The sequence below is a fragment of the Euprymna scolopes genome, chromosome 15 (genome assembly GCF_053919585.1).
Source record: "Euprymna scolopes isolate OS-2025 chromosome 15, ASM5391958v1, whole genome shotgun sequence".
Taxonomy (NCBI): Eukaryota; Metazoa; Mollusca; class Cephalopoda; order Sepiida; family Sepiolidae; genus Euprymna; species Euprymna scolopes.
In genome coordinates this window covers 129738912-129763371 of record NC_136496.1, presented here as the reverse complement: position 1 = coordinate 129763371, position 24460 = coordinate 129738912, and the positions used below count along the sequence as shown (strand labels likewise).

At 31.1% G+C, this 24460-nt stretch overlaps 1 protein-coding gene across 3 annotated transcripts in view; it reads right to left on the bottom strand.

The window, feature by feature from the left end:
• Positions 1–24460, bottom strand: part of LOC145294135 (nesprin-1-like) — a 1091614-nt gene that overhangs the window by 75711 nt on the left and 991443 nt on the right. For all 3 annotated transcript variants that reach the window (XM_080141241.1, XM_080141242.1, XM_080141243.1), the window contains 4 exons: positions 19592–19906; positions 17158–17352; positions 7921–8004; positions 2084–2216 (listed from right to left, as the gene is read on the bottom strand). In XM_080141241.1, the coding sequence (XP_079997367.1) occupies positions 2084–2216; positions 7921–8004; positions 17158–17352; positions 19592–19906 (727 nt within the window). The remainder of the gene's footprint in view (positions 1–2083; positions 2217–7920; positions 8005–17157; positions 17353–19591; positions 19907–24460) is intronic.

The window sequence follows — 24460 nt, the reverse complement described above, 5'->3', positions numbered from 1 at the left end:
CTTCATTATGTGACCCCCCTCCCCCATGCATGGCACCCTTCCGGAAGGGTATGCATTGACTTTTGAAACTGAAAGCTGGCCTCTTTTCAATATTAAAATATAATATCTATTGTAAATGTATTGTACACGGTTTATTGCACACAAGTTGCTATCTTACCCTAAGCTCGAGGGGGAGGGGAGGAAGGCATGGTGAGTTTATACTCTTCTCAATAATAATTATATGTAATTTGAACCCAACAGAAGCGATAGGTTTCGAGTATATAAAAATTGTTAAAATCTGAAAATAAAATCGAAAATTCGTTTTTGTTTTATGGAAATTGCTCCGGACAAGGCATGAAGCCACTTTATGTAAGGAGCTAAAAAAATATTACTTCAAAGTCAAAACCTAGCCAACAATAGGTATTAGATGGATTCCAACCCAGAAAACAGCCATTTTTTACCATTTTTGTTAGAAACATCATTCATGGAATATGACAATTAAAAGACAAAATAATGGAAGTGAGAGTTACGAATCTGACGAAAGTAAATCAAATGTGGTCCATTTTCTACTGTTAGTAAAAAATCTCCCCTTTTCTAGGAGATTTATGTGGATACAATGTGAATATTATTGCTAAATCGTGACAACAGATTATTACATTTTTATGCACTATTTTCTTTTACTGTAAATAGACAGGTGTAACAGTGGAGTGATTAGTGCATGGGCCAACCGGAAGCCCCATCGTAGGAATACAAGAACCATTAGACAACTAAATATAATGAAAGCTTATGCACAGTCCCAAAAATCTCACTCATGCACAAGTTACAAACGCACGGACAAAACGACACTGTTTTCACTTTGGTTCTTCTATTGAGTCATGGATAAAGTTGATATAATTATGTAATTATGTATGGATTGCCATTACTTTTGGTAATGTCCTATCCTTTAGATATCTAACCTCAGCATAAGCCAAGAAAATCATCATCATCATCATCATCATCATCATCAGCATCATCACTGACTTCCAAAATAACCTATTTCTGGCCAGGTCTTTATTCCCCCCCCCCCTGAAATATTTTTTTTTCACTGACACCCATGTTACCTTTTGGATTTGCCATATGAAATGAACCTGCCAACTCAACTGTTCTACATCTATAAACCCAAGAACTCTCGTTTATTCTTTCAATGTAGCCGTACTATCAAAGTCTCCTGCTCCGCACACATCAACATATACTGTCCAGATTTAATCATCCTCTTCATGAGGTCATCAAATCCAAGCCTGTCTTTAAGATTCACATTACACATCCATGAAATCATTTTCATATCATTTCTCTCCATGCACTAGGTGTGTCAGAAACTTCGTAAAGAATATTGAATAATTCGACCCTCTGTCTTTCCAAGCTTATAACTACTCAAAAAATGTAATTCAAACCCTAATTATTTTTTCAATCAAAGGAGCAAGGACCAAGGTTTCATTAAAAAAAAATACAAACAACGTGGTCTTTAAAAAAAAGGTTTTAAACTTCAGACTTTACAGGTAAATTTAAAAAAAACTGTTCTTTTTTTTCGTTTGAAATTAGAATATATTATTTATTGATCTTTTATCTTCAATTTGTGATATATAAAAGTTTGGCACATAAATTAATTATTTACTTTTTAATAAACATTTCAAAATAGGGGGGCGTGAATTAAAAAAAACGTTTGTCTAAAATATTATATTTGGTTTATTGGAAAGAGCACAAAATTTTGCATTGACCCTGAAAATATAGTAAAAATAGAATCAATAGAAAAATTTTGATAGATTTTTAAAGTTTAAAAATTGAAGAATACTTAACTCGTAAAATTCAATTAATTTCATTACTGTTTTTAAAAAAATAAAAATAATATTTCTATTAATTTTTATACAACTTTAATAGTTTATTTTGGAAGTATAATCCATAAAGAAAATAAACAACCCACTTTTAAAAGAGAAATTACGAGTTTTTTATATTTTATTCACAGTTTCGTGTTAGGGGTGTCAAAAATTCCTACAAAAATTCTGATACACCTACTGCATGTCCTCAACCCTCATTGTGTATACATGCCTTAATAATAAAATAAACATACCTGAGTATTGAATATCTGCGGCAGCATATTTGGTTTTGTAGCTTCGTTGTCTTTGAGGACTGACCGGAGGTGACGATTTGAGATAAGTCTCAATCTCTGTATAATCGTCTTGTTCAACTTCAGCCAGCGGTTCCTGTCAAGACAAAAGTCGATTCATTTGTTCAAACCTTTAATCATGATCAATATTTTTTTCCATTGTATCCCTCTTTGTGTTACATATTAACAGCCCTACATAGTGATTAAGTTAGCTAGTGTAAATTTTGACAAAGGTCACATTTAGTGTATGTCAGGATGAACTTTATCTGTAAACAGAATCGTTTCCAGAGACGAGTGCATAAAGTTAAGGCAGGGGGTGCATAGATCAAACATTACAGACAAAACAGGAGTCAAACGATATGAGGATATGACAAATGACGTCACGTTTTTCAAATACAATTAAAAAGAGATTTGAGAATTGGAGTGAAAATCAGATTTTGAAATCTCCAAAGAATCCACAGACGGTCTGAATATTGAAAGACGTTAAAATAAGGAATCGAAGTTGGATATTTTAGAATTCTAAGAGTAAAAAATTGTGAAATTTATTTATTTAAAAAAAAAAAAATCAACATTTATATTTTTTTTAAAACAAAGACAATAATCATAAAGTTCATCCGTTGTCTTAGCCATGAAGCCTGAATCGTTTTTTTTTTTTGTTGGGGGGGGGGGGGGGTAGGATCAATGGTCATCCAATTTTGTCAAAAACTGTTGTGCTTATCCTATGTTAAAAATTTTCATTAAAAAAAACACATTTACTCTGTGTTTTGTGCAACGTTGTACACACGTTTACACACACGTTAACATGTAGACACCCAGGACCCAACATGTTGTAGACCCAGTCGTAAAGGAAACAAAAAATAGAAAAGAACAACTCCTGTTTCAGGTTTGAAGTAAAAATCTGTATTCTTCATTCTCTCATCATGCATGACTTCTCATGACGGTTGTGACGTCACCCACGTCTGTAACGTGATTGTGCTCCTTTTCTCTGACTTCTGTGCTCTCGAAAGTCATCCACGTCTCTAACATGATCTCGAACACACTCTTCTGTCTATGCACGCATTATTTTTTATAGTAGTTTTTTTTTTCTTACCCTCATTTTGCATATGACTCCGCATTTGCAAACGTGCGTCCCCACTCTGTTATATTTGGTCTCATTCAGATGAATGATCCACAATTTGTTTGAAAAGGATATTTTTGACAAAAAAATAATCGTGCGGAGTGTGGCAACATTTACAGATATTTAGAAAATTAATAAACAAATGTTATTCGATACATTTTTTTAAAAATCAAATCAATTGTTTTTTTTTGTCACATTTGTCACTTTCAGATGTCTGTAAAACAAACAAGAAATTATAAACACAAGGTTCATCACATTATCGTTAACAGATGCTACACTTTGATCATTTGGAAGTGCACATTCATCAAATAAATACATACAACAAATATAAGCAACAATACAGTGGAATCCTATTGTTATAACTTCTTTCAAGATTTGGATTTCAATAAATGATTCATTAATTGAACTTTTGGAAACTTTTCACACAAAACCACATACCATCATAAAAACAAGCAACAAGATTTAAAAACTGAATGGTATGGAAATTTTTGCCACATCCACCTTATACACCAGATGTATTCCCATCTGACTATGGTTTATTCCAATCCATGCAGCATTTGAAAAAAGGCAATTGATTTGAGTCACTCAAAGAAGATGGAGATATTTATCAATAATTGTGCGATTCAAAGCCGATGGATGGGTACTTTGACTAAATCTGAAAGCTGGCAAGTCATTTGTGATTGTGAAAGGTCGTGGATAATGGTAGTTTTTATTTTTAAAACCAGTATCTGTTTTTTTATGATACTCCTGTCGATTCCGACATATGAGGTACACCACAACAACTAAGTTGTTCAAAAATCCACACAGATGATTTGTTTATAGTGGTGAAGGCTTTGTGCAGAACCAACCACACTTTTTGGTACAACTGCTAACCTTTGTCGATGCAATGGCTGCCACAAGACAGACAGATAGTAGACCTAAGGTTTTACAGTAGAATTTTCCTTCTCACAGATGCATGTCTTAATGAAAACTGAGGGTGCATCTCTCCCAGTGGATTAAATACACCTGTAGACACCAATCTGGAAATTTCTACATTCCGGCGCGGTACATATACTGCCTAATATTCCCAAATTGTCACTCATCTGGTACTAGCCAGGCTCACCGTTTCTTAACTGCGGTGATCTGGCGAGAACCGGTGTTTCAACGTGATTATGCTGTACTATGTAGTGTTCTTTTTTTACTGTATGTTTAAAGCATCATTAGTTTAACATTGCACACAAGCTTCTTCAAGTTAATAAACACCATATTTTATCATGTACAGCCGGGTATTTGTTAGAATTAAAATATAATTTTTAGTTTGATTTTTTTTTTTTTTTTTTTGTAGATTATTTATAAGAAATTATTGGAAAGAATGAAACGGTTAAAAACGATATTTTAGAACTGAGTGATTTTGATGATTGTGATTTGATAATTTTATGTTTAGCCATAATAAGTAGATTTCCACTGTATTTATACATCATACAACATTCCATCGATTTGTATGGATATATAAGGAATAAAAATATAAAATGATAAAAATGTAGAAAAAGAGAAAGAAAAAGGAGAAAAAAAGAAAATGCAGAATTACAAGAAAGAAAAAGAAAGAAAATGTAAAAGCAGAATGAATAAAGAAAGAAAACGAAAACGAAAAGAAGAAGAAAAAGAGAAAAATGAAAAAGAAAGAAAAAAGAAAATGAAAAAAAAGAATAAAGAAAGAAAAGGAAAAAGAAAGAAAAAGAAAAAGGAAGAAAAAATATAAAGAAAAATATGAAGAAGAAAAAATGGCGGACTTTTTGGGTTCCATTCTAAACGAGAAAAAATATGAAGAAGAAACAATTGATTTTTTTGCAAGCCATGCTGAAGATTCCCAATACACAGGACCAAAATATCATAGCACCAATAACAATAATAACAACGAGAATACAAATGTGCAAGCAATATGCAATGGTTCTGGTGGTGGGTGATGGTGATGGTGATGGTGGTGGGTATAGGGTAAAGAAATAAACTAATAATAAACTAGAAGCCAAGCAGGAAAAAAACAGTTTCTTTAGGGAGAATTAACATGAGTCGAAACAGATATCGAAACGCATTGGAATGCAAAGCAGTTAAACTAAATGGATTGAATAAAAGTCTCAGTTCGAAATCCCAAAAGATTACCGATGATGACTAGAGACACTTGAAGGCCGGAGGGTACATCTGCCTAAACATTGTTAATATAACTATTGTGATATGTGGATACATGAACATCAAAAGTAAGGTTCACAAAGCAGCCAAAATGCTTTTTTTATGCATGAGTAACCACTTATCAAGACCGAAAGCCACTTGAGGGGGATTCAAGGAGACACCAAAAAGTCAACACATTTGAAAGAAGGAAGCAGAGAAGAAAAGATGCACAAGAATTAAGCAATAAGCAAGCTCTTAAAATATGTAAAATGGCATGGAAGAGTAGCGAAATCTTAATGGAGTATCGTTGCTGCATCTGCTACTTGTCTCTCACTCCTGGACAGGATTCGAAAGAGAGTTATCAACCTAATAGATCCCGAACTGTCAGCTAAGCTTCAACCTCTGTCTCATCGATGAAATATTGCATCCCTCTGCCTGCTTACAAGTATTTTAATGGTAGGTGCTCTGACGAACTACAAGCCCTTGTACTCCCTCGATGTAAATACCCCCGACAAATCCAACAAGCAGCAAAATCCCACCCCTACACAGTAGAGATCCTCAGATGGCAGAACGCCTTCTACTCTAATAGTTTCTTTCCTAGGATTGCTGCTAGACTTTGGAATTCCCTTCCAGATTCATGATTGTACTGACATGCAGAATCTCAAGTGTAATGTAAATACCTTGCTGCTCAACTACATTCATAGTATCCCTGCAAAGTATGTCCCAGATAGTAGCCCCCTACATGAAAGTGGCATTGTACCTTTTTTGGAGTGAAAATACAATAAAAAAAAACATTGATATTACTGTAAAATGGCATGGAAAAGTATAAAAATCTTCTGAAGATGTAAAAAAATGCTTACCGCCATTTTGGATCTTTGAATCCTTACAAAAAGGCGTCTACTTTCATTTATTTAAAAGGGAGAGGTAGTTTGCTTGAAGCATTGCTGGTAAAAAAAATTTGTAAGAGCTTAAGAAGGCTGTTAGCAATGCTGTATACCGTGATGATGACACAACGCATGAACAAAATCGGATAACCAAAGGCAGCACTTAAATTACAAATCTTCATCTATCTATTTTTTCAAAACCCTTTCACACACAAATATAAATAGATATACAAAATATATATAAATAGATATACAAAGGTTTGTAATCTAAATATGTCCTTTGTCTGTTTTTATTCAAACAACACATCACTTCATCATCCCAGTTGTCTACATTGCTATCAGCCTCCTTAAACATTTACATAGTATTTATTTAAATGATTTCTATTGATAATTGCTATAAAAACTACTTGTATTTTTTCTGATAAAGTAAATAAAATTCACTGGATTCTGCACAACGACATGTGTCAACTACTACAAGGTATTCGCTTTTTTCTTTACAATGACATCTAGCATATCCATATGTCAAGCCATTTGTAAATTTGAAACACCCACTGTAATAAGGCACATTCAAGAAATGGATCTATCATAACATCGTATCTGATGTCACTTAACTGCGCAATACCAAACGTAAACAAAAGCATCACAAATTTTCAGAGTAACATTTTTTCCATTAAAAATAAACGATTTATACTTTTGTTATTGTTTTTTTTTATCTGTGTTTATGTCTGTATATTTTGATGTCCAGCTAAAATTTTAAGCAAACAAAACAAACATCCACAAACTTGGTATTTTCTTGATCGGCGTTGCTCCAAATGAGTAAAGTGCCAAATTTAGAAAAATTTATTTATTCTTTGACACCAAACTGGCGCAGATTTTGTCAAGGGAGGCGGGGGTCGGTTTTCCAGCCAGGCTATGTAATAATTAAGAGTATGTAATTCTGTTTTTAGCAAGGAGTTAATTTTCTTATGGCAATTCATTCCTAAAGCAGTCTATAAAAGTGTGTGTGTACCCAGAGAGAGGAATGGGCTGGGCAGAGAAGGGAAAGCCAGGGGGAAAAGGAGAGACGGAAAAAGGGGAGGTGGAAACGTCTAAGTCTTGATGGGGAAATAAGAACTTATTACAATAAACTTAGTTTTATTATTCTATTTTGAATATTGGTGATTAAGATAAAACTTTCGTTTGATATTTTAAATATAATTTCCATTTTTTTTTTTAAATATAAATTAATGAAATTTGCAACACCCCAAAACATGTTGGATAGGTGTAACCTTACTTCAAGATGTTTGTGTCTAGATTTCTAAGAGGAGTTAGCATAATTATATGCTGAGGGACTTGGTCTAGTATTCTTATTATAGACTGTATTAATATTTAGATAAAGAAACATTCAATTATTTGAGCTACTTGTAACTATACGAATCCAATTTACACCAATAAATACTTATCGGCACGTTCAAAGACATTTAAACCCTCGGTAATTATTTCCATGCTCATGATAATCTATTTATTTGTGCATTTGCGTGCGTGTAAAAGATGAGTGACCCTTAAGAAAAAGAAGGAAAAAAGCATTCATTAAGGAGCGTCACTAGAAGAAGAAAAAGAAAAAAAAGAAAAAGATGACATCATTATGCAAATGAGATTTCCATTTAAGGAAGTATTACCATAGCTACATGTCTAAAAGTTGTCCATGAATCCATATATCTGGGATTTAAGGTCTCAATTTCATCCTCTTCCATGATAATGTCCTGAATAAGACATGAATCGACCAATGAAAAATTAGGACAAATTGAACTTCAAAACATAAAAAGAATAACTGCCTTTGTTAAGTGGATTTAGAGATTTTTCAGATGAGATTATATATATATATATATATATATATATATATATATATATATATATATATATATATATATATATATCATTAGTTATCATTCCATAGACAAATCTGAAATAAACTTTGTTTTAGCCTACCGAAAGGAGTGGTAAAAAATGCTACAAAACTATGGTTAGTGCAACAATAGTATTTTTACATTTTCAATTTTGAAAGATTTTAGTATTTATGGACGACAAATTAAGGCACGACATCTGACTCCTGCTGATTCTGTATTCGGTTTATATTCGAACAACTTGAGATTCTTATGTGGAGAACAAGAAGAAGCAACCGGTTTTAATTTAGACAAATTCTTTTTTCAAATTTACAGGCCGATTGTAATTATGTTTTCTTTTAGTTACGCCACCCTTGAAAGTATAGTAAAAAAAAAAAACATCTGAATTCAGACGTGATTCGTATGCTATCAGTTTTAACATCTATTTTGTTTGTACATGTGTGGGTGGGGGTTTAGTGTTTCTTAAAATGCATTTGATGTTATCTAATGGTATTTGCAATGAGGTGTTTTGGTTTTTGATGCTAAGTTTATGGCTATTAAATCTAAAAAAATGAAACAACTAATTTTGTCTCAGACTAAGTGTAAGAAGTAGGTTGTAGTTTGCTTGAAGCATTGTACGTAGTGTGAAAGTTGTGCTTGAAGGCTATATCAATGCGTTTCATAGGGAAACACTGGACACGAGTTAGAATATAAAGTAATGACAATTATATTACGTTTATTTACCAACATAATGTTTTGTATAAGATGTAGGTGTTCAATGTCCACTTGTACACGTTTCTTTTTATTTTCTCCTTGAAGAAGAGATACTACTCTCGAAAATTTAGGGACATCAACACATACCATCTTGTACGACACATTATATTGGCCCCCTTTGTTTTTTTAAAACCCTTTTACTCATTGATAGTAATAATGTTTGCATATCCTCGAAACTAATGTTTATATTACTTGTTTTCATCGGACTATTGTTCTCATCGTCATAAACAATCAGCCCTCCAAACTAGTTAATATTCTTTTTTTTTTTAATTTTTCAAACCATACTGGCAAACAAAATCTCCACATTTCAGAAAAAAACAAAAAACAAAAATAAACAAAAACTATGCTAGCCGCTAGATCCAAAATTTATCCGCTATATTCCAAATCAAATCTCCAAATCTAGCGAAAAAAACCGCTAAATTGGCAATACTTCACCGAACATCTGTTTTTATGACGTTATGACACTAGCCCGACATACAATGCGATAAGGTTAAGAGCCTAAGCCGCGAATATATGGAGCCGCGAATGGTGAACTGCTAACAGGTGAGGTGAGAGTCTACTGTATAAATAAATATAATGCTTTGAGTTTTTAATTATATATATATATATATATATATATATATATATATATATAATATAAAGCTGAACGTATTTGTGTGTGTGTGTGTGTGTGTGTGTGTGTGTGTGTGTGTGTGTGTGTGTGTGCCTGTCTGTCTGGTCACGAATAGGCTTCTATATGGTTGACTATTTTAAAAAACTGATTACATATAATGATAGAAGATGTATCGAGACACAGGAATGGTATGTTTGATCTGGCAGAACGGTGGTTCATTAAAATTGTGGGGTCTGCGTTCGCGCCTGACCACCAAAGTATGGAAATAAAAAATGAAAATAAAAACGTTTACAAGGGCTTTTGATATAGATGTACATAAGAATACTTTGATAAGTATGTTTCAACTTAAATAGGGATGGTATAATACAATTGTGGGGTCTGCGTTCGCACCTGTACTCCATGGAAATATGGCACAAACTTTAACAAAGACTTTTCATATCTATTTGCGTAAGTATACTTTGATGATTATGTTTCAGTTTGAAGAAATATGGTATAATAAAATTACTGGGTGTTCGTTTCGCGCCTGACCTCCATAGAATGTAAATATGTCACAAAGTTTAACAATGTTTTTTAAAAGGGGTGAGGGTCCACAATAACACCTTAACTTTAATCTTAATTCACGTTAGCTTTTATTTATTTTTTGAGTTGAATCATATTGTGTCGAATAAATTCATCTCATAAATTTACGTTCTTATTAAAGGGAAAGCTAAAAAAAAAAAAGTCGTAACTTTAGACAATTCTCGACACAAATTTTACATAACTCTGTTTTTTGTTCTTTCTCCACTTGCACGTGGCACTCTTTCGAAAATAGATAAATAATAAAAAATAAGAACGTTACTTGTTATCGTGTTAAAAGAAGGAAAAAATTCTGCTCACGTGATTACGTGTCTTTTTAAAAACATTTACATAACCTTTTTATTTTTATTTATATATCTGTTTAAGCTTTTTTTGTCAGTGTACTAGAAGGAATTCAGTTGATTACAACCCTTTCTGCGTCTTCTTTACATTACAATAGTACAACCCTGAATCCAACGGCGCAGTACAACACCGTTCAATATTGTAAAACTGAAACGAAGCTGTTCTGCTTGAAAAGGGGCGCCATTTTCTTCTTATTCATATTTATATCGATTCTTTGCTTTAAAAAACTAAAGTAATTACGTGTTTACTTTTTAAATATCCCATTTTGCTGTTTCGGATTATTTTACTAAAGTAAGTAAAGCTTCATTATTTTTCAATACTGGTTGTGTCTTTCGATATTTCGTCAATATTATTTAGTAAGAGTGTGTAGCAGAAAAGCCAACAAACGACTACCCGAAAAATAAATATACAAGAAATAAATGTTACCATAGTCAATAAAAGTTCAGTTCATGTGTTTTTTTTTGTTTTGAAATAGTTTTTAATGCTCTTTACTTGAAATAATTTCAGCGAACCGAAATTAAAACGAAATTTGAGGCGATAACTACTTCAATGAATTTTTATATAAACTACACATGCCATAATCGAATATTCCTCAAGCACAAAATAACAAAAAACATTAAAATATGTTTATAAATATTCCTTACGTTGACGGAACTCTCTTAAATTGTTAACACAGAATGCTCAGGTGTCCCTCCTTCAAATTGAAAACCGGTCTCTCCATTTCAAAGTCGCTGCCATTTTTTTTTTTTTTTTTAACCGGTTCGTGAATTAAAAAAAATTTTTTTTTTTTTACAAATTACTTAAAAATACAAACCAACGGACTTTTCTATCATAAAAGTAACTTTTATTGACTATGGTAACATTTATTTCTTGTATATTTATATTATTATATATATAACATTTTCTCTTTGTAAGGAAACATCATTTTGTTGGTCACTCTTGGCTACGAATGGAAACAAAGTTGATACAAAAAATATATTTTCGCGAAAATTATCTTTATTTTCATCATATCTTGCTTAGGGTAAAATTTTTGAGTATCAAAACCTATCTCTTTACAACCTCCTCATTTTCATAACCTATCATACTTTCATCAACCACAGTCCATTTTCTGTAGGCTGTTTTTGAACCCAGTCAACGACGGGTACTTCTGCTAGTATATATATATATATATATATATATATATATATATATATATATATATATATATATATATATATATATATATGTGTGTGTGTGTGTGTGTACTTCTGCTAGTATATATATATATATATATATATATATATATATATATATATATATATATATATATATATATATATATATGGTAATTGGGCATAACACGGTAGCTTCACATTCAAACACGTCCGTAGAAGGCGCTCGCATCGCCGCTCAATCGAGGTATGGAAACACAAAATGGAAACAATACCTCCGCTTTTTTCTACAGAACTGTTTACTTATTTTTTATTATATATTTTTATTCGCATATTAAAAAAAAAAATAACTATGTTCATTTAAGTTAATATGTTATATATTTTGGTAAACTGTTTAGATATAAAAAAAATGAATGCGTCGCATTATGTTCCAGCTTAAAAAGAAGCTTTTTTTTATAAAAAAGTGTTTGTTTCATTTATCTAGATTTTTTAAAAACGTATTTATAGAAACGTGAAATATTGTTTTGAATTCTAATAAGATTATTCGTACAACTGTTAAACTATTTTTTCTCTTGCGCATTCACCATTTTGTAACTTTTAAAATTGTAAAAGATATGTGAAATGTTCATTGTTTTTCATGTTTTTGTAAATAAATATATTTTTTAAATATCGAAATAGTTTGTGAAAAATAAATGAAAGAAATTGATGAAAAAGTTTAAGAATTCAAAACAATATTTTGCGAGACATTCATTGTTTTTCCATGTTTTTGTAAATAAATATATTTTTTAAATATCGAAATAGTTTGTGAAAAATAAATGAAAGAAATTGATGAAAAAGTTTAAGAATTCAAAACAATATTTTGCGAGACATTCATTGTTTTTCCATGTTTTTGTAAATAAATATATTTTTTAAATATCGAAATAGTTTGTGAAAAATAAATGAAAGAAATTGATGAAAAAGTTTAAGAATTCAAAACAATATTTTGCGAGACATTCATTGTTTTTCCATGTTTTTGTAAATAAATATATTTTTTTAAATATCGAAATAGTTTGTGAAAAATAAATGAAAGAAATTGATGAAAAAGTTTAAGAATTCAAAACAATATTTTGCGAGACATTCATTGTTTTTCCATGTTTCTGTAAATAAATATATTTTAAAACTCAGATATATTAACACAAAATATTTTCATATTTTGCCAAAATATATAAGTAAGCAGTTTTGGAGAAACGATGAGATATTGTTTCCATTTTATGATTCCATACCTCAACTGAGAAATGCGAGCGCCCTCTAACGACGTTTTTGAAAGTTAAGCTACCGTGTTATACTCAATTACCATAAGAAGAGGAATCGAAAAAGATGTAGAGAAAAAAAAATAATTAAAAATTTCTTAAAGATAATCGTCAAAAATTATGCCAATAAAAACTAAAAATGTGAATTGAAGAAATGAACAGAAGTTTATATGTGGAAAAAATTGAGAGGTAAATTATATAATTTACCTCTCAATTTTTTCCAACATATAAACTTCTGTTCATTTCTTCAATAATAATGATAATTCTATTATTTTAACGCATTTTTTTGTGTCTTTTTTAACATTGATGTACAGTTAATGAATGGAATTTGGAAATATTTAAAACATTGTTCTTTGCTCAGATTAATTAAAAAGAGTCATGCCTCCCCCCCTCCCTCTCATAATCTAATGACGACATTTTGTTTTGTGTCTTTAAATCATATCATGACATTTGCTTGTCTGGTATTGTTCGGATTTATAAATATACAATCATATTGTAAAGGAATCATATTTTTAGAATTGATAATCAAAATAATGTTTAAAACGAGCAACAAAAAATAACATAAAATACAGACAATTACTATAAAAATAAGTATATATCATTCACATGACTTTGCAATAATTCTTATTTACTGATTACACAATGTAACGAATGTTGTTTCTGTATGTAATAATTGGGGTCAGGACAACAGCATATTCTTTTCATTGTTTTGACTCTCGAGTGTGTATCCGTTGATATCTTATATGCTTTTATATAGAGTATATGCAGAAGTAACAAGTTTAAATGACTTACTTTTGCTAAGTTCAATTTTCTTTTCAATTTTTATTTCTTAACAGCTATTTTTAAAACCAAATCGAATTTGTTCTATAGGTCCAAAAATCCCCTATCTATCAAGTTTCAAGTCTGTAGATCAAAAATCTAAAGAGGAGTTTAGTAGAGCACATTCCACACACACAAGTTCACACACACACACACATATATATATATATATATATATATATATATATAATTTACATGTGCCAGACAATTACACACAATGTAGAAAATATGCATAAATAGAACTGAGCATAATAGTTAAATGAAACCAATAAGAAACAATAAAAAATGATACTGAAAATTTGTTTTTCAAAGAATATGCAAATTAATTGACCATTATGAAGTCGCTCACATACCCATGACTGAGTATATTAAATTTGTTTTAATAATTTTTAAATAGAGAAAGTAGTCTTTTAATATCAATGTTAGTGTGACAAAAAACTCCACTTATATATATATATATATATATATATATATATATATATATATATATATATATATAAGTGATGAAAATATATGACAATTAAGCTATGTAGACTTTTCCATGTTTCATTCTGGTAGGGAATCGTCAGACTAACATGCATGAAATTTGTGTCACCTGGTCTATATATATATATATATATATATATATATATATATATATATATATATATATATATACGTGTGATGTTTAGTATAGCTAGCTAACCAATAAGATTCATTGCTATTCCCATGCATGGGTTTATATTTTAATCAATCAAGCTCCTGTGTAGCTTCATTGAATTATATATTTTTATAACTTACTACCTAGCTCTATTCATGTATTGAGCACTGTTGAAATAAATACTGAAAATTGATGCACAATATCTCTTTACAATATTTTATGTGGATGCATGAATTATGAAATAATATATTGTGATTATCTGATTGTTGATGTGAAAAGATTGCTATAGACTTTATATTTCATGCAAGTTTTTCTGCACTGATGAGTAGTCGAGCTGGTATAATGATAATTAAGACCTATTATATACTTAAATATCAGCAACCGAAATAATTGTATGTGAATATTGCGATTTTTTTTTTTAATGAACACTAAAAAGTATGTTCATTCCTGGTAAAGTGGTAAATTATAAAAAATATTTATAGCTCTAGTATTGCACTGTTGAGCTAGCTGAAAGAACTTTGTGTTATTTGCTTATATATTTGCATACTATTCCAATTATTTATATATATATATACAAACATATGTGTGTGTGAATGAAATGTATTGAGCATCTCACGCACAAACACACACACACGCAATAACACGCACATGCACAAACACACACAAATACACACACACACACACACAAACACACACACATGCACAAACACGCACATGCACAAACACACAAACACACACAAACACACACACACACACACACCTGCGAAATAAGCACACAAAACTGCCACTTCTGCTGATATGTTGTAACACTTTCGATTTCATTTTTTGAGGATTGTCGAAGTGAAGCAACCAATGCATTTCTAGAAGATGGAGGATACTGACAGTCGTCATCAATTATCTCAATCCGAAAATGCATTAGGGTGAGGCTTGCTATTCATATGCCAGCGTTAAGCACTAGGTTTGCATAATAGAAATACATTATGACTGCCCAATTCTCGAATTTCTCTACTGAATAATAAAAAAAAAACATCTTGAAAATGCTTGAATGATATGTTGGCTTCATCGGTTGTTTTTTTTTTTTTATATGTTTTTCAACATCATAGACGGCTGACTACAATATGGTTGTGTTCAAGTCTAAAGTAAATAAGTTCTTGATGAGCCGTTCCATACAAGTTATCAAATTTACCAAATTTTCATTACTAATGATTACTATATTGTCCAATTTCTACTGTACACTCCTTAACCCTTATCCTTGAGTGGCCTCTTGGCCTTGATAAGTGGTGATGCCTATGTAAAAAAAAACAAAAAAACCAGTAACCCAGTCTTGCTTTACTCAGAAATAAAAAGACCTTGCAAAAAGTGACTTGACAGTCAACTAAATGTTAATAAAATGACACTTTTGGATTTGTGTTTCTAAATTCAGTAGAACTGAAGCTTTGAGTCAGTTTGACTTATTGTTTAGTTGTCTCCCTTTATATTAAGATAAAATGGTTTGTTCTTTGTGTTACGTTCTTAAAGTGATCTCTCTTGTTTGTTGCTGTAGGTTGTTGATTGGAAAACAAAGATGGGGGTTTTGATAAATGGTTATGCTTCTATGTAGGAAGTTATATGAGCAATAACCCCCCCCCCCCAGTTAAGTAAAGAAAATAATAGCCTCTCTCTCTCTCTCTCTCTCTCTTAGAAAGGGACCAAAAAAGCGCCTCTAATCTTATATGTCCCACACTGTCTACCAAACTCCATCCCCTGTTCCATCATCGCACTGTTGTAACCTTGTGCTTGTTTTACAAGTACTTGAATAAAATGTACTCTGACGAACTTGCTGCACTTGTGTCCCTTCATAAATATGTAGCGTCGATGTCTAAACATCGACGTACAAAATCAAAATGCATAATTGACCCGAGTCTACAGCCAATCTTTGCAACATCTCTCTCCACTCACGAACACACGCACATTAACGAACACACAGACATACACACAACTTATTGACATTATCGTCTGGCAATCCATATAAACTTTGTTTATGGAAATATTCCAAATTTTTCACTGAACTTCAAGTCTAATAGGAAATTAAATGAACATTAACTTTTATAAAAAAAACTTTCAATGAATTATAATTTATTTAAGTGAGCAGAAAAGTTTTGAATGATTTTCCTGACCCCTGAAACTCACGGCTCTTAATTAATAGATCCAGAGATCTAATGTCTCAGCTAATGAAACTCCTTATTTTTACTCGAACATTCTATGTTTTCCTATTGCTGTAAACTTTCCATTTTAAACAAATATAAATTATATCTTTTGTGGATTCATATTTTTTCTTAACTCATTTTTTGTTTTGTTTATGACAATGTCTCTCATTTTTCTCACATTTGATTATAAAACCTGCAAATCCTTTTCATTGAAAATATTTCTTTGTATCCAAAAATATCTCCCTTCTTTCAAATTACCCTTAAGTCAAACCCCCAAAAACCTGTCGTGAACATAATCCTTAAAAAAATTTAAAAAATGGCCGCATTCCTAAAACCTAATAACTTCCTCCCCATTAATACTCAGACAAACCCAACAATCAGCAAAATCCCACTCCTTCATTTATTGTACAACGGAAACATTGTGGCAGTTAGACTTATTATTTAATTGTTTCCCTTTTGTGTCAAGATAAAAAAGTTCTGTTCTTTGTGTAAATGGTGCAAATCTGTTCTTTTAATTAAAATCTTCAGGATGGGTATTTTCAGACCTATCGTTTTCATCGAGTGAAGAAGTTATGAATCAGACAGGTAGAGGTTGTTATTCCCCTCCCCCCCCCCCAAAAAAAAATGGGAAAATGGTGCTTACGTTTGGATATTGATCATCGGGAAGTAAAAGACTGTTTAGTCGGCCAATGACCCAGTCATGAAGATCGTAGAATTCATCCACCTCAATTTGTAGCCGGCTGTCCTGCGTGTCATCTTTGTCTATTAACAGCTGATCGGACACATATTTAAATCGACTAAATTTGCTGTGATTTGACATTTGTTCTTCTTGGATTTTCTGGATTTGAAAAAAGAAGAAAAAGAAAATTAATTCATAATCGTTATTGTTAATAATAACTATTTCTGTAAACTTAAAACAAAATGTTTCTAATTATTCAAATAGATAAATATCAAAATTCGATATAAATTTATTTCTTAAACGGAAAATAATGTAACAGAGCACAGACAATGCATGAAAAATGACGTCAACGGTACCAAAATAAAGACTTTAAAAAGGAATGATAACGTTCGAGATCACGCGAGAGACGTGGAGCACTGAGCGAGATAACGTTCGAGATCACGTGGGTGACGTCACGGACGTAACAACGAAGAAATAAATGTCGGTGTTACAAAGAAAAAGCGAAGTTAAAGTTCTCTTCTATTCTTTGTTTCTTTTGTGACTGAGCATACAGCGTGTTGGTTCCCAGACAAGGTTATAATAGTAAAGAAAGAAAAAGAAAGCAGAAATTAATTTGCCTTTTCACTTGCAATTTAAAAATTGATTGCAAATTGCTGGAAACCAAGTCAATCGATACAAAGAAAGGAACATTTGAACTCTATCTCGTAATATTTGTCCAGGAAATACATTATTGTGAAACATGTTTATTTATTATCTTGAAATGGAAATCATTAATCTCGCAATAACATAAATAAAAAAATTATATATCTCGCAATATCATAAATAAAAAAAATTTATATATCTCGCAATAGCATGAATAAAAAAATTTATATATCTCGCAATAGCATGAATAAAAAAATTATATATCTCGCAATAACATAAATAAAAAATTTATATATCTCGCAATAACATAAATAAAAAAATTTATATATCTCGCAATAGCATAAATAAAAAAATTTATATATCTCGCAATAGCATGAATAAAAAAATTATATATCTCACGATAACATAAATAAAGAAAATTATATATCTCGCAATAACATAAATAAAAAAAATTATATATCTCGCAATAGCATAAATAAAAAAATGTATATATCTCGCAATAACATAAATAAAAAAATTATATATCTCGCAATATCATAAATAAAAAAATTATATATCTCACAATAACAAATAAAAAATTTATATATCTCACAATAACATAAATAAAAAAAAAATATATCTCGCAATAACATAAATAAAAAAGTATATATCTCACAATAACATAAATAAAAAAATTATATATCTTGCAATAGCATAAATAAAAATTTTTTTATATATCTCGCAATAGCATAAATAAAAAAAATTTATATATCTCGCAATAGCATAAATAAAAAAAATTATATATCTCGCAATAACATAAATAAAAAAATTATATATCTTGCAATAGCATGAATAAAAACATTATATATCTCGCAATAACATAAATAAAAAAATTATATATCTTGCAATAGCATGAATAAAAAAATTATATATCTCGCAATAACATAAATAAAAAAATTATATATCTTGCAATAGCATGAATAAAAAAATTATATATCTCGCAATGACATAATAAAAAAATTATATATCTCGCAATAGCATGAATAAAAAAATTATATATCTCACAATAACATAAATAAAAAATTATATATCTCACAATAACATAAATAAAAAAAATTATATATCTCGCAATAGTATAAATAAAAATAATTATATATCTCGCAATAGCATAAATAAAAAAAATGTATATATCTCGCAATAGCATGAATAAAAAAATTATATATCTCACAATAACATAAATAAAAAAAATTATATATCTCGCAATAGCATAAATAAAAATAATTATATATCTCGCAATAGCATAAATAAAAAAATGTATATATCTCGCAATAGCATAAATAAAAAAAATGTATATATCTCGCAATAACATAAATAAAAATATATATATCTCCCAATAACATAAATAAAAAATATTATATATCTCGCAATAACATAAATAAAAAAAATTATTTATCTTGCAATGACATAAATAAAAAAAATTATATATCTCGCAATAACATAAATAAAAAAAATTTATATATCTCCCAATAACATAAATAAAAAAAATTATATATCTCGCAATAGCATAAATAAAAAAATGTATATATCTCGCAATAACATAAATAAAAAAATTTATATATCTTACAATAACAGAAATTAATTTTTTTTATATATCTCCCAATAACATAAATAAAAAAATTATATATCTCACAATAGCATAAATAAGAAAATTATATATCTCCCAATAACATAAATAAAAAAAATTATATATCTTACATTAGCATAAATAAAAAATTACCTTCAAGCATGCATCTTTTCCTGGAATATTGTCGGCTTTCTCAAATTCTTTAATCCTTGAGTCAACATTCCTCAACCATTTAAGGAGGGTCTTGTGCAAGACATGATACTCGTCCCACGATACTGCATTCTTCGTTGTTGTTTTGCAAATGACGTTAGCCTTTCTAGACAATTCCTCCCAGCGGTTATTGGCTTCTCGAACTTTCCTCTCAAGAGAGCCCTTAGTATCTGTCCGGCCACCATTGACCAGAACATCATATTGCTTTTTCAGGTTTTCTAACTGGCTGACTTTCTCGGAGATTTTTCGTTGGAGATCCTAAAAGAAATGGGAATAATGATGCTTGATTACATACGAAGACTGTTTATAGAAATGTATTTGTCGACATTGAACTTGAAGATGGCGATGTTGTAATCTGTTGTGAAGCAGTAGCACAATAATGTATTCCACAGATTGGGAGCAAAGATTCTCTGATGATTGGAATTCCGTCAGAAGCTAGACACATGGAAGAAGAAAGTCTTTTTTTCTTTGTAGCAAAAAGACGAGTTCTTGCACTGAATGTCTTAGAAGAAGAAGGAACTGGAGATTGGAGCTCAGGCGAGCACTTTTTGTGGAAATTATGATAGAATAGTGAAAAACTAGTAAGATCTTATCTTTTCTGCGAGAAATGAGATGAATAAAATAGAAAAGATCCTGATCCACAGTCCTGTTCAAAGTCGAATTTTTACTCTGTCAAAGAAAACCAGAATTGTCGGAGCTGGACTCTTCCAGATGTGATGACAATGATCCGTCTGAGAACACGTCTGACTCTTACGAGATGCCTTCATTAAGTTTCCAGATTTTTTTTTACACAGACATTTAAAATTGTTGCAGACTCTTGAAAATTCAGTATTTTATTGCTATACATCTTATGAGAGGACTGACCAATTTTTATGAGTTCAAGTTCAAATAAACAGCTACATCAGAAATTGGAATACATCCTACTAAAGCCTGATTGTCACAGCTGTTGAATTTCAAAAATGCAATCTGGACATAAGGACACTTAAGAACGATATGCAATAAAATTCTGTTTTAAACTTGGAAGAAAATGCCAGAGGAGCGTATGGAATGCTTCAGACTGTTTTTGTACCATCTTGCATGAATCGAGTATCAATTTTTGAGTGGCATAAGAGAGTCAAGGGAGGCAGGGGCGAACCTGAATGATAATCACCTCCCTTATAATTTTTATAGTATGTTTTAGTATGTAGTAGTTTTCGAGGTTGGGGGGAGGTATATCGAAAGCCGTTCTTAACATAGGAAGGTTGGAGGTGTTTATACTATGCTGGATTAGATCATAAAAAATACCAACTACTGAGTACCGGTTAAAATTATAGGGGGGTGGTTCTCGTTCAGGTCCGCCAAGGCAGAGGTTCTGTAAGGAGTAAGACAGTCAAAACGTGAGAGTCGATTAATTAAATAAAGAATTTCATCGATAAGGACTGTCGTGTGTCTATAGAGACAATGATTGCACGGTTTGATGCCAGTGTGGTAACTGTTCACACAATTATTTGTGAGGAACTGAAGATGCATAGATTTGCGCGGTTTGTCCCGAGAGTGCCCAGAGAAGATCAGAAAGAAAGCCGTTGTCATGGGCAACAAGATAGTTCCTCACCCTCCCTATTGCCCAGACCTTGCTCCATGTGACTTTTGGTCATTCCCTAAGCTCAAGGAAACCTAAGAGATTGTCGTTATGAGATAATTGAGAAGATGAGGTTGTGACACGCTCACAGAAGAGGATTTCCATGGGTCTCCCAGAAGTTGTTGGAACGATACAACACGCACATTGCAGCCGGAGGAGATTACTTCAGTGGGGACAAGAATTTCATGTGTGTACTATTAATAAAAGTGGCCATACGAAAAAAGTCTGGAAACTTATTGAAGGCACCTAGTTTAAAGAGAATAGCAAACAATCATTTTCAGGGTTTGTATTACTGTACACATAGATTCGAAAAAGTTGTCAAAAAACAAATATATAACAAATAAATGTTATCAAAGGCAAGATAAATTACTTTTCTACCAAACTGGATATATTTTTCGTGTTTTTATTCAATGTAACATGTTTATTCAGCTCGAAAACCATACAGTGTTTACCGATGTATTGGAACATTCAAGATGGCGTCTTATTCTCTCTTTAACACGGTGTGGGAAAAGATGTTATAAATAAAAAACCGGATAAAATACTGTTAAAAACTCGCTCAATATATGTTACCGTGACATAGGTTGACATATATTCGGCGGGTTTTTAATAGTATTTTGTATAGTTTATTATTTATAACACCTTTTTCCATACTTACGGTGTTAAAGAGGGTGTGAGACGCCATCTTGAATTTTCGAATACATCGGTAAACACTGTATGGTTTTCGAGCTGAATAAACATGTTACATTGAATAAAAACACAAAAAATATATCCAGTTTGGCAGAAAAGTAACTTATCTTGCCTTTGATAACATTTATTTGTTATATATTTGTTTTTTGACAACTTTTTCGAATCTATGTGTACAGTAATACAAACCCCATTTTCAATATTAAAGTGGAGTGACGTCAGAGATTTGTATTGCGTCTATTGATTTTTATGTTAGAAAAGTTATTCAGAAAGTTTTCTACAGAAGATGTTCTTTATGCTAATCATATAATGCTTGCCTGTGAAACAATGCAAAGTCTACTTGTTTTGTAAAAAAAAAAAAATGGAGGAATGCTATTGAAACAAAGGTCTGAGAATGAATCAAGACCAAAATGTTAATCAGTATTTGAAAGCTCACAGAAAGTTTCATCATTCAGTTTTTTTTTGTGGCACCTACAGCATTGGGTAAATAAGAAGTGAAGTAGAATAACAAGTTGAAGGATGATAACCAGGTTTTGTGCAAGAATTATAAAGACAATGGAAAAGAATGAGAACTCAGAAATGTAAAACGCATATTTGGGTGACGAGGCTGTTGAGGTTGTCCAGAAGTTCCTTGCAAGTGCCAGTAGAGTGCAAGTAGTAGTTAGTGCTAGTTTGATTGCAAAAGTTATGAGAGGATGGAATAAGTTGAGGAAACTTCTGCCATTCTTAATCCAAAGAGTGTGACCGTTGTCGACCAAGAGAAGAGTCTATTAGGCATGTGTGCTGATTATCATTACATAACATACAATAATACGCAACAATATTATGTATTGCCTGCTACCACTATGTATTACGCAATAATGTTATGTATTGCAAAAAATATTATGTGTTGTGTTAGACTACTGTGCATTACGTAACAATATTGCGTAACATGTAAATACATTGTGTTCCACAAGTCGTGAACACATTTGGACATTAAATATCTAAAAAAACCAGTAAGGATATAAAAAGCGTGCCGATATATACATAATCATTAATAATAAAGTTAAACTTGATTTAATTTTCAAATTATGTCACTTTCATTTAATATATATAATTCAGTAGATATAAAATCTTGAAATTTGTTCAAGACTTCTAAAACATGCTGTATTATTATTATGTGTTACAGAAAAAAGTAATCATATGTATTACATAATACTATTCCGTAACATGTAAATAATATTATTATGTACTAGCGGGGGTACCCGACGTTGCCCGAGTGTTTGTTTCCGGGACGGGGGGGAGTTTTAAAAAATGTTATGGTAGGTAAGTAGGAAGGATCAAACCCGGTGTCATGAGTAAAAGTAGGAAAATAAAGTGTGAAAAAAAAAACAAACATCTGCAACGTTAACAGTTCGGCCACCAAGAAAAGTCCATTCCAGTTGTTTAGGAAAAAAAAAAAACAAAAAAAAAAAACGGCGCGAACGTGAAAATATAATGTGAATTGTCCAGCACGCTAACCACTACGCCACAGAGCACTGTAGCTTAGTTTAGTGATTTTAAATAACTTCATATGAAAGAACTACAAAGCCAAACCGGTGTTCTCTTCTCAACTGTTCCTTGTGAACGATCCCCAAATGGTGTTAAGTGGTGGCAGGGGGAGGAGGAATTTATGAGAGAGAAAATATTTTACCACTTCCATTGATCTTAACCGATTTTGGCCGTGACTTCTCAGCAGAAAAAGTATAGAAATCTAAGATTATCGAGGAATTTGAGAAATAATAAGCCTATAACACACCTCAGATATTGTTCTGCCGTTTGTGCATATTATATTTGCATGAAATATCTTGATTTTTAATCCTATTAAGGTCAAAATATGACGGGAAAAAATGAGTTCATTTTATTTATATAGATAGAAGAGAAGAGAAGAAGAGATTACATAGTAACGCTATTATGTAATACGTAATAATATTCGGCAACATGTAGTTATCATGTATTGCATAATAACATTTCGTGACGTGTAAATAATAATGTTATCTATTACATAAGAATACAGTTATTATGTACTAACAGTTCAACCCGGCTTTGCTCAGGCTCTATGTACTTTTCATAAGTTTATGTGCATATGTATATATATTAAAAAGTTTGACTCATGTCCGGATAACCTACATTTAAACTTTCAAATATTTAGACACAAAATTGGCTGAATAGTTTGCTAGAGACTGCAAAGGTCAAATCTTTTGAACTTTGACCCTGTAGCAGCCAAACTTTCGGCCAAAAACCCGATTAAAAAGCTTGCCCTATGTCTGAATACACTTTGTTAAATTTCAAATGTTTAGACTAAAAATTGGCTGAGTAATTTTGTAGAGACCGCAGGGGTCAATTTTTTAAAAACGTTGACCCTAATTTTTACTCCTTAACATTTATTATTTTGGGCTCAAATCAAATTCAAAAGTTTGATCCATGTCCAAGTAACCTACATCTAAAATTTCAAGTGTTAAGACCCAACATTGGCGGAGGAGTTTGGTAGA